Source organism: Mycteria americana, chromosome 15 (genome assembly GCF_035582795.1).
Source record: "Mycteria americana isolate JAX WOST 10 ecotype Jacksonville Zoo and Gardens chromosome 15, USCA_MyAme_1.0, whole genome shotgun sequence".
NCBI classification, from domain to species: domain Eukaryota; kingdom Metazoa; phylum Chordata; class Aves; order Ciconiiformes; family Ciconiidae; genus Mycteria; species Mycteria americana.
In genome coordinates this window covers 2,303,610-2,315,658 of record NC_134379.1, presented here as the reverse complement: position 1 = coordinate 2,315,658, position 12,049 = coordinate 2,303,610, and the positions used below count along the sequence as shown (strand labels likewise).

At 38.3% G+C, this 12,049-nt stretch overlaps 1 protein-coding gene across 4 annotated transcripts in view; it reads right to left on the bottom strand.

Moving 5' to 3' along the window:
* The window catches only part of SYNRG (synergin gamma), a 44,591-nt gene that overhangs the window by 18,620 nt on the left and 13,922 nt on the right, over nucleotides 1-12,049 (bottom strand). For all 4 annotated transcript variants that reach the window (XM_075517679.1, XM_075517680.1, XM_075517683.1 and 1 more), the window contains 7 exons: nucleotides 11,123-11,200; nucleotides 10,222-10,418; nucleotides 9,096-9,344; nucleotides 8,117-8,253; nucleotides 5,529-5,647; nucleotides 5,287-5,349; nucleotides 1,829-2,779 (listed from right to left, as the gene is read on the bottom strand). In XM_075517679.1, the coding sequence (XP_075373794.1) occupies nucleotides 1,829-2,779; nucleotides 5,287-5,349; nucleotides 5,529-5,647; nucleotides 8,117-8,253; nucleotides 9,096-9,344; nucleotides 10,222-10,418; nucleotides 11,123-11,200 (1,794 nt within the window). The remainder of the gene's footprint in view (nucleotides 1-1,828; nucleotides 2,780-5,286; nucleotides 5,350-5,528; nucleotides 5,648-8,116; nucleotides 8,254-9,095; nucleotides 9,345-10,221; nucleotides 10,419-11,122; nucleotides 11,201-12,049) is intronic.

Here is a 12,049-nt window from a genome sequence, read left to right as displayed (position 1 = left end):
GCTCCTGCTTCACTGGAGATGTTACACGGTGCTTGCAAACATATGGTTCCCAATGATTAGTCTCCCATTTCTCAGCAGTGAGGATGACAAAGGGATACTGTCCCTTTTTGACATTAGATTTACAGATCGAAGAAAATTAAGAGAGAAAAAAAAAATCTGCTTTTTAACTTATGTAAACTGAAAAAAAGGACTTGAACATCAGCAGTTCATAGCTTGAAATGCATCAAACACACATAAAGGAACACATGAGCACAGAAGTATTCGTAGCAGATCGTCCAGAGCACGTTCCGCTACGAAATCCAGAGTTAAATGCAGTAAAACTCTCCCTGTGGAAAAACATCTAGCTTGGCACCATAGGAGAATACAGACTTGTTTAAGTTTAATAAAAATAGCTTCTAATTAATACTTCAGAGTTCAAAAGTTTAGCAACAAGCACACGATCGGCTAACCCCTTTAAACAAACCAAGAGAGTCCTTCCTGCCACAAATGGCAATTACTAATCACTGATTTCTGTGGCAAAAGCTCACATCCTGTAGAAGAGCTACGCAAGTCAAACTACCACCAAAAGAGGCTAGAAAAATATTAGGAAAAAGTGCTTTCAAAACCAAAGTAAACATTCAAGAATACACTGTAGGTGCTACGTTTTTGACAGCTCACTCAACTTGGAATTTTACCAAGCAGTAATATGAAAATTAAATGTCTTTGCTAATAAATTATTCCTGATATTTTGTACCCTGTTATAGAGTATCTTCCACGTCAAAGTTGCCAACTTAATTCTCTCCCCTACTTAAAAATATCATATAATGCAAAATTACAGTACTGTATATTTTCTCTACCCACATCTGCAAAAATGGAAGAAGTTATTTCATATGGAAATAACCAATTCTTGCAGTTACAGCTTTTACATTTACAGTTTGTATGCTCCCCCCTGTTCAGAAAAGCCTTTGACCGCGTAATACTTGTCGCTAAAACACAGTAATGGTTCCTGTATTATTGAAGGCCACAGAACATTTAACTACATCTTATCTTCCTATGTACATAAGGAAAAAAAGCAGGACACTTGGGAAATTTGTTTTATGATATGCGATCAGATTGGAGATGGTCAATTCACTCTCTCAGGAGTACTTTCATAAAGGGAAATTAAAGAAGGTGAAAACCTGATCAGGGCAAAGTAAAAGTCCCGTGGTTTTAAATTCAGGTCCAAAAGCTATCAATCAGGAGACTAGCGTTTACAGGCCCTTTGCACAATTATTCCAATGAGGGTTTTAACTCTAAAAAGTGTATGCAATACTTCTACTTGCAGTCCTGCAAAATACTGGCTACACAGATTAAGCCCCACCGTTAACAGGAATACACTAGTGTTGTTGATTAGACAGCTTTTCATTAACAGCACAAATTAGTGTTCTGCCTACCCTTTTAGAAGCGCAGAGCGGGTTAAGTCCCCAAGCCAAATGCTTTGTTGAAACCAAGAGATTAAAGTGAGACTCTCTGCCATTCATCTTGCTAATATAAATGGAATGACATTGTTTGCATTAGAAAATTTTCCACTCGAATCCCTTAAGTGACAATAGCGAACAGGTACCAGTAATATGATGCTGTCAAATCTCAAAAATAAACTGGCATGGAGTTCAAACTGTTCAATCTATTTATAGTCATCTAAGACAAAAAATAAACACTGCCCTGCTAAGGGGCTGTTGGCTAGCAGGTGTACAGATTTAGAAGTCTTTCACTACTGAAAGACTAGTGCATAATACTGTAATTTAGCACACAGAAGAACACTGAAATCTCTATCACCTATGTTACCAGAGCAATCTAACCAGTTCCTCACCTGCTGCTGGTGGATGCTGGCCACTAACTGTTGGCAAATCCAAAGAGCTATCAGACATGACATGCTTAAGATCTCCTCCCACATCAGCCAGTTTCATGTCAAACTGAACAGACAACGCATCTTCAGAATCCTCCTTGCCAACACTGCTGCCACCAATAGACGGGAGATCCAGAGACTTCACCGAAGCCGAGTCTTCTTTGGCCTGCTTGAAAGCTGCGACTTTGTCCACCAGGGACTTATCCGCGCTGTTGCATGTGGAAGAAAACTTGTTAGAGTGAAAGTCGGCAAAATCATCATCGCTCTTCACTGAAGAAAGCGTGTTGTCTTTCGCCTCCTCAAAGCCTGCTCCAGAGCCTTCCAGAGAAAGCTGTTTGAAGATATCGTATTTGGTGGGCGTAGCAGCAGTGGCAGAACTCTGCCCACTCTTCACTGTGCTGGCAGATGAGCCAGACTGAGGAACAGGACCGGCCTCCAGCTTAAGTGCATTGTATTTGTCATCTGTTTTTTGTTCGGAAAATCCACTGCTATTGTTGAAAGCCATAAAATCTGCAAAGTCATCTTGTCCACTGGCTGATGCACAATTAGAAAATTCCCCAAAAAGGTTGAACTCTCCAAACTCATCAGCTAAGCTTGAACTTTTGCTGGGTGCTGGTTGGGCAGTGGTAGATGGAAGAGGTGGTGGAGGAAAGGAGCCTGATTTTGATGTATTAAATGCAGGTGGAAAGGATGGCTGCTTGTTTTCTCCAGTAGAGGAAAAGAGATCCAAGTCTGCTAGATTCAAAGAGGTCTTTGCTTGTGTTTGCTGTTTTGACTGGATGGGCAGAGAAGGGAAGGATGCAGGGAAAGTTTTGTCTTTTGTAGGTGGCTCTAATGGCGAGATACTGTCAGCGGTTTTAAAATCTGTGAAACCATCATCGGTTCCTGCAGGCTTGAATTCTGCAAGGTTATCTCCTGAGAATAAAAACAATGAAAAAACAGTAATAAGACACTGCAGTGACAACAAATACATCATACTCACACCATGCAAGCAAGCAAATTATTTCATGCAATGTCAGAAGTTTTTATGCAAACTATTTAAATTAAGACCTCAGGATGCACAGAGAACTGCAAACTCAACTTCTATGAACCACACAAGTTTCAAGGTCAGCAATTCTAATATTCATTCCAGCAAACACTTAAGTCTTTCAAATAGCCTCAAAGTCATATTAAATTCCCTTTACACTGAGTTAATGTCAAAGCAAACCATGACCAGTAGATTCAAAGGTGATCAGTACTGTCTCATTCAGCTTCCACGTAAGTTCTTTTTCCCACCTCATCCTTCCCGTATTTGCCAAGCAATGAATGTCATCTTGAATTTCGCTTATACCCATATAGTATTTGCCTTCTACCAGAAGCAATTCTCCCCCTCCCTGCCTTCAAAATATTGCCTAAATACAGTTTATTCATGGGACGTCAGCAGAGGGTTGAGACAAAAGCAACCCTGCTGATAAGCTGAAAGGGGAACATAGTAGAGACCAACTGGACTTGCCTGGAGGCTGAAGGTACTTTTGAAAAAAGTTCACTTGAAAGAAGGCAGGCAGCCAACAAGCCTATCCAACTGGGCACAATGGGGAACCCAACGGGTGGAAGAGACAAAGCCCCAAACAGAAAAGAATGCAAGGCAGTGATCCTAACGTGTTGTTTTAGAACATTGTTAAGCTCTCATTTTAGCCTATCATGTTTTCCTTCTGTTAGGTTCACCTAAACGTACAAAAGTGTTAAATGATCAGAACTTCAGTAAATGTAATAACTCGGGCACCTTGTAGCTTCTGCTAAGACTGGTTACAGTTTTACTAGGAAGCTTGGAGACAGACTTGCACATGGAAGTCAGCATGATTAATCATAAGATGTGCAGATCTCTAGTTCAACTACATACTGAATGTTAAGATAGTACTATGTAAGGATTATAATTTAAACCTGATTGAACATTAGGTAACAATGTTTTCATTGAATTTACATTAAATATTTTGGTGTACTCATTTTATAAGTTTCTTCCTGTTCATACGCAATTATTTTTTTTTATACAGCAATTTCTTTTGAACATGAAAAAAGTTTTTTAACCCATTCACCAGCAGGTACGTACTTAGCCTACTTCTAATTGTAAAGTATTGATGCATACTTTAAAGACAAGTGTCCAATAAACAGATTTTGTTCTATTTTAGAAGTACACCATTAACATTTTATTCTTAAGCTACCACACAGTGTCATACTGCGTGGTATTAAATCTTGGTTAAATTAGTTTAATCAAGATTTAAAAGAATACTCTTTATAATGGTAGTAAAGGACCATGACTATACCCGACGTTCTTCCATTCTCCCTCCCCTCCAAATCAATTCACTTGGCCCAGCAACAATACAAATATTTGTGAAATTGCTATTCATTGATCAAAACTAAAACATCACAGCAAACTAAACTTACTGATGAATTGCAAACTTTTCCATTAGAAATGTAGGCTGGTGAAAGGGTTAAGAGTGGTCAGACCTGGATAGCAGGCAAGTATACTAACTGTCTATATTTTAGAACATGTATGAAAAGAGATTAAATGTTATTTCATTTCATTGCATGCATTGAATCCTGAAGAGGTACTGAGCATGAGAACCTCACAAAACATTACAGCAGTTTCAGAAACTCGGAGTCTGAAAAAAAAGAATTCTGTCTTTGAAAAATAAGGAGTAGGAGTAAACTCAGGTAAGCAGTTTTATCCTAGAATCTTAAGTTCTAGACTCTTCTTTCCTAGAATCTTCTAATAATGAAGCAAAATGCTGGGTATAACAGAACTCTGTGGAAGTCAGGTTAAGTTAGTAATCTGTTTATCTTCTGATCTGTCTACTGATGATATACAAAAGTTTTTCCCCATCTGATTAAAGAGATGAGATTACCACTTTTACTGCATGAATGAGTTAGACATAGATGGTTCTGGAAAAGGCTTACGGAGACTCTGCTTTTGTAATTACACAGACATTGCACCTCAGATGCCATCTAGGTTTTCATTTTCCCAATCAAAACCAGTTAAACACACATTTCAAAATAAGTGATCAGATTTATTCTTAGAGCACCAGAGACCACAAAAACTTTAAATTCTGCCCTAACAATAGAAAAAAAGTTGCAATTTTGTACAGAAGCATCTTATTCTGTCTTCTAAGAATACATGATTCCTTAGTTAAAATAAACAAATTCCAGCCATATTGTTATTTTAAAATATGACTCAGAAGCACCCAAAAGAGATGCCAATCGTCTAGAAATACAATTTGTAGATTGTTCCAATAGTATATTACACTGTTTTTTCAGGATACTTCCTGCTAAGTTGTTTAGAGGAGCAGAAGCACCATTATTCTATAATTCTAGCAATGGAAATTCTGCAGCTCATAAAAATAATAATGAAAACATGTTAAAACAGCTCCAAAAAATATACGGCTTACCTAAGTATTTGCTCTCCGATGGTTGTTCTAATTCACGGAAAGCACTATACTTGTCTCCACAATCTAGTGAATATGAGAAAAGGAATACATTTACATAAAGATATTAGGAATTCATATCATAAATTTTATATTGACATAATTGTTCTGATTTTTAAAACATTAATATTTTATCAATGCCAAAACCAAGCTATATGAAGCATTGCAATACATTGCTCATAGTGGTTGTATATTTTTCCTTTTACCTCCAAAAGTAGCTGAACTGTCAGAAGGCTTCTCAGCTGCAATTCCTTTAAACACAGCATACTTATCAGTTGATGAGAGTGTCTTATTACCTGGGAGTGGCATTAGTAAAGAAGGAACACTAAAAACAAGAGAGATAAAAGCAAAGTTCCTTAATTTATCCATAAGAAATCTACATTTCCAGGTTTTATTTAAAGAAGCCTCTTCTTATGACTACACAATTTGGATCACTACACCTAAGCTTGTACCCTAAAGAGTTCTTAATCAAGAACTTGATGTAAACTACCTCAGTATCTATTAAGAATAAGAGCATGTAAATGGGCAGCTGGGTAACTGATGGGTGAATTCGCACTTTATCTCACCTAATCGTATTTCTTTAGGCCAGAAGTCAATTTTCACCCTTCTTGATTTTAATTTGTATCAAATCATGAACAAAACACTCCAGAACTTTACACCACAGGAATTCTTAGCCCAAGAGACGATAAGCACACAGACATACCTCAGGAATCACTTTGCCCAAGGCAGCACAAGGACAATTCTCCCTGATAGAACTAGATATAGTACAGAGTTAAAACTGCATGAGATTTTGCCAGCTCCATACTTTCAGCTTATCTACTTTTGATTATATTTCATTACGTATTGCAAAATTAAGAGAGTAAAGTGGAACCACTGTTCAAAAAGAAGGAAAAGATAACTTTGAATTTCTGTCAGTGCAAAACGGTGAGTTTAGGTAGCTATCTAATCAGCAAAATAAGGATTAGTCCACAGTTACACAAGCAAATCTTTTTGCACATAAACACACTCTATATAGTAAAACTGCCATAATAACCTAACACCATGTTAGCAACTGCTGTAAGATTTAGAAGACGGTCTGCGAGAGCTTTGCTTGCCCTCCACACAAGCCCCCTTATCAGACTTTGGCAGCTCTAAAGAACAACATCCTTTACATATGAATGATGCATTTTACCTCTAGTTTATGTCATTCAATACTATGCACACTGAAAACGTGAATGAATTTCTATGGCATTCTTTGGCCTGAAGCAAGAATCTTTCCAGAGCCATTTAAATCTCCTTATCAGCAGCCTACAAGCAACATACAAACCTAGCACTTGCACACACGTGCTAATGATGGTCTGTGATGCTTGCAGACAGACAGTGCAATGTCAAAAAAGTATAGCTTATGGTAATATAATTAAATTTCACATCACTGCAAAACAGGCTATTAGATATGCAATCTTGGCAAATGTAATGGTTAATCATCTGTACTCTACAGATGGCTTTTTTTTAAATAAAGCTCCATAAGCAATTAGATTATAGCTCATTGTAACATTCTGTTCAAAACTGAAGGCTCTTACAACCGAATAAAGAGAACTGCTGCAGTGAAAAAGAAACACCATCTTTTAATTTTTTATTTTTTATTTTTTTTTTAATGATCCCTACTTCCCATTGTGGAATTTACAACATTTCTGTTAAAACTTTCAGTAACAGAATAGCTTTAACTGCAAAATGATGTCTAGCACAAATTAAGATATACTTAAAACAGAGCATCTTTGGATGCATGTGGCGTTGTCTGACATCAGCAAAATTTAATTTCTTACATAGAATGCCATTAGGCATGGTGTAACAGAACAATTTGTTTTAGTATCCCCATTTGACATCACTGTTGAGGAAGCAACTGATAATCACTGCTTACCTGGAAAGCGCTAGTTCTATTTGCAACTAAGAACAGTCAGTTCAACACGCAGAAAATTTGTATGTCTACAATTAGACACCTGGGAGGTACATAAAAGTTTGCCATGTGCGGTAAAAGGAAACAACACTGAAATTTTGTAATCACAGGACTTTGAAAGATTAATTGTAAACTCTCAAAGGGAGTAAACATGCTTACTTATTTTGTTATACAAAATTTGCCTGACACGGAATTACATTTTGGCAGCCTCCCAAGACTGCTGAATTCTGAATGAGATTTCAGTTGAGATTTATAGTCAGTTATCGAAAGTTTAAGCACTGGCCAGAGAAATGATAGAAATAAAAACCCTGTCCACTGGAGTTCTCAGTCATTTAAGACTACAATGTTGTGCTCTTTGCATGAATTTTGGGGTCCATACGCAGGGCCTGAAGAAAGACCTTGATGTCAGCAAACGGTTTCTATCAACTCCAACAAACATTGGGTCATACTTTTAATGGAAGCACACAGCACTAAATGCAGAACTCCCCTGTCCCAGTGTATTTTTTCTGAATAGCCTTATGTAAGACTTTCACCTGAATGCACAGTATGAAGTAACTTTCAATTGCCTGTGCAGTAGTATAAACACTTGAAAAACCTATCCCCATACCTTGTAAATGCAATTTACCTCAGCATGATGACTAGAATGCTAAAGAACGGCCAACCACCTATGGCACATCGAATGCCATTTTTGATTCAGAAAGCCTAATTGTAGTTGTAACAACCTTCAAAAGAAACTGTCAGAGTAGAAGTCAGGTGACAGAAGAAAATTACAGGCTAGACAGCTACCCACAAAAGAGGAAAATGTTTCATTTCTTAAGAGTTCTAAAATACCAAAAGGGGTGGAAATCAAAGATCTACTACCTGCTCCGGTGCTGTGAACTGGCTGCTTTGGAAGAGCCAGCTACATCCCCTTGGAAATCAGTGAAAGAGTCATCTAGCGAGCCAGACTTTGAAGCATCTTGAAACTCCTGGAAGTCATCATCTTCTGGTTTTACTACCTGAATTGCAAACAACATGTAAATTGCTATACTGTTGTCTTTTCAAATTGTCACAGAGCATGAAAGCAGTTCACAGCAGCACGATCGAATTAAGAGAAAAAAAAAGAAGGCAAAAGATGGAAAAAAACTTTCCACATCAGCATGCAAAATTAGCACTGTCAGTGTTTCCACTTTGCCTGCACCTCACCCAACTCAAAACACACACAAGGTGTACAGGATTACAAGTAGTATGCATGAAGAACAGGTGAATGAGGAACTCTGGTTCTTTCACATTGAATGTATTGTTGATCATAGCCATACAATCTTTTAATACAGGACAAATATTAATAATGTAAATCACTCGATAATTTAAAAGCAACACACACAGCAAAAGCATCCAAAGAAATATTTTCCGAAGAAGGATAAACCATATTTGCAAACAGCAAAATTTATCCCCCACATGATTTACAGTATTGTAAACCAAAGGTTTTCATAGTTCTCAGCTTCTCCCGAAAACTCTGACTTATTTTCCCAGCTAATAGGGCCTGCTGTATAGTTTAACCTAAAATTCCATTTTATGTGCATTACAAAATCCTAACTACAACCAAAATCCTCTTTCAATGCAACTAGTTTGTAAAGGAGAACGTTTTTGTACCTCTTCTAACGCCACCAGAAAGAAACACAAAAAACAAAAGACCATCCTCAGCAGCGTGACTTCATGTTTTCAGATGTCACGTGCTAGATTTCAGCTCCGTTTTTTGCTGTTTACTTAAAGTCTGTTGTCACTACATAGCTTTGAAAGAGTCAGGCTAAGTCTCTTCTCAGGACAAGGGAGATTTGCCACGCAACAGGAGCGAGCTAACCTGGCTGGGCGGGTAGGACGGCACGAATCCTGCCGAAGGCTGTGCTGCAGCTCCGCCCGCTGGTGCCGTGATGTTCATTCCCATCACGGCCGGCCCGATGCTGAGAGGCATGGAGACCGGCGGTGCGGAGGGCATCAGAGGCTGCTGGCTCACTGTGGCAGGCAGCGGCATTGGAAATCCAGTTAAAGTAGGAACGGGGGCAGCTGGAAACTGGTTTAACACGTCAGGACTCACTGCAGGTATTCCTCTCTGCAAAGGCAGAAAAGCAAAGACAGCCATACACACGTGCACATCAACGAAAAGACATACTGCGTTCTCACTCCAGTTTCTAGCTCGTATTATTGAAATCATGAAAGAGCAGGGTACTGGTCAAGCTTCAAGTAAACCTTCCAAAGCAAAACATGCTATCAAGAGCCTGTGTAAGTGAATCATATTCAACACCCTGACTGCTGGAGTTACACAGAGGGTAATGATACCCGTCTGGGCAGGCAGAGGCATTTGACAGCATTCTTGTTTGGCTTTTAGTAAACCAATCTAGTAAGCACTGGCAAGCAAAGCTATGCGGAACCTGGCGTGCTGTTATCGCCTTTCCTACACACCACTCCAACAAGGTACCTCAGGTTCAATCTTCACTGCTCAAGATACTCTTGCCTTAGTTTTCATACAGGGCTGGTATTTGGAAATAAACTGCTAAAAGATGACACTATGCTGACAAAGAATGGAAGCCTAAAATTAACACTCCACTGGTTCAGGAGAGAGGTAGCCAGACTAGCTATTCGCAGACTAAGGGATACAGGAACCATATAGTCTGAGGGAAACAGACGTGTACAACAGAAGAAAATCAGCCAGTATTTTCTACCAGAAATACACATACATGTGTTCAGTAGGTATATCTAAGAACTATCTTCAACTGACACTAAAGAAAGAAGTAACTGAAATGTAAATGCAGGGGATGAAATTATAATCCCACTGAAGTTACAAGGGGAGCTTCTCCTCTGGACTTCAACAGAAGTAGTATTTTACTACAGGTGTGGTATATGCCAGCCACTTGTGCCAACACGCGATCTCTGGCAGATTAGTTAAGTGAACTGCCTTTTTGCATTAATCTCTGAAGTGTTAGTCATACCTGAGTTACTGCTATCATGGCCAGGACAGCGTAGAGCTCTTCTTTTGTGAGCTTCCCAGGGGTAGTACGGTTGGCTAAAGCCCATATTTGTCCCAGAGTCTCTCTGGGCAATCCAGATGACATCAGTATGGGATAGAGTTTAGCTGTATCTATTCCAGTAGGAGTCAAAGTGGTTTCTAAAATTTTCTTATACAACTCTGTTAAGAGGGAGTCAGTATTAGACAGTGACAACTGCTGTTTTCAAGTGAATTTAAGATTGCTTTTCTATTTTGTCTCAAACTCAACATTATATCAAATTAGTCACACTCAAAGTGTAAGGTAAGGCAACAGCATTCTGGCATTGTATTGTACCATCATGTTTCATCTACATGCATTATTGGATGGCCTTTACAGACAAGTTTAACACAAGCAAATAAATATTTTTTATAAAATACAGTTGGTGCTCCATTTCAAAACATGTTTTTTAAATGAAATTGCAGGATAATCCATATAAAAAGATAGTTATAACAGCTTTATGTATTTAAACCTCAGTGTAATCAATATTTACGACAGCATTTCATTTTCTATTTACTGTGTTATTTGCATATATAAGATAAATAGCCTTAAGAAATGAGCCTGCTTAATTACAAGACAGGCCAAAAACCAGACTACACATGAAAGCAGTATTATCAGCAATGCAACCTCTACTAGCATAATCTTCTGTCATAACAAATTCTAGATTAAACATTTAACATGGTTGAATAAAACCCATACTTCTTCGAATGCAGATTAAGCCACCCTAAATATGTAACATATCAAAGACATAGGATTCATTTGATGACTAAGAATAATGATTTGATCAATAAATGGCAACGTAAGCACACGTACATTCACACTTTTCATTGCCCACTTTCTTGTTTACCTGGGACCAAGCTATCATTGTAAATCCAAGGAGGCATCATTTGCTGAATTGGGTCCTGTGAAGGGAATACTCCAACTCCTAAACATATTCCATGCAGTAAGGAAAAGACAGACAGTTGTATTAGGATATACAGATTCAGACTATAAAGATCTTAGAGACTAGATCATAGTTGGTCAGTATCATTTAGCATTTCAGGCAAAGATTTCAGATAGGAATCACTGTGCTCAGAGGAAAAAAGCTACTGCAGGAATATGTATTTCAACATAACTAGAATGATTTGGCAGTAACAGCAAGAATATAGTTATACACATAATGAAATAAGGAGCTCCTCATTCTCCTCCCTCTTAATTTCTAGTTGTACAGAAGCTCAAGTCTCATTCTCTCCAAATTTCATAGCAGCAGTTGTGTGCCATATCAAATTTAGTCTTCCCATCAAGTATATGCTATTAGGGCTACTTGTGGAACAAATAAATTCATACCTACCATAAGAACCACAACGTTCCACCAAAACTTCCTTATCGGGGAAAACCCTAAACAGCCTATTAGACTGAATCTCAGCAAGATCTTATCCCATGTTCACAAAAACGTATCCATTGCCGATTGCTCCTAGTCTTCAGATCCAGGAGACATCATAGCCGCCTTCACTACTACAGGCTTTCATAACATGATCTGCCACAATTTACTCCCTGTGAATTGGTTATTTCCTTCTCCACTGTGTGGACTCTTCCCCTCAGTCTCATGGTTTTACTTCCTATCTAGCTCCCTCTAAGCAGATTTTATGCTCATCTTGGATGGAGCTCTGAAAAAAATCAGAATAATTTCAGATTTCTTTGTCTTTCCCAGTGCCCTTGCATCTCCTCATCTTCCACGTGGATTCTCTCCTGACTGCAGCCTAATTTCTAATCATCCTACAACTCCAAGCACATT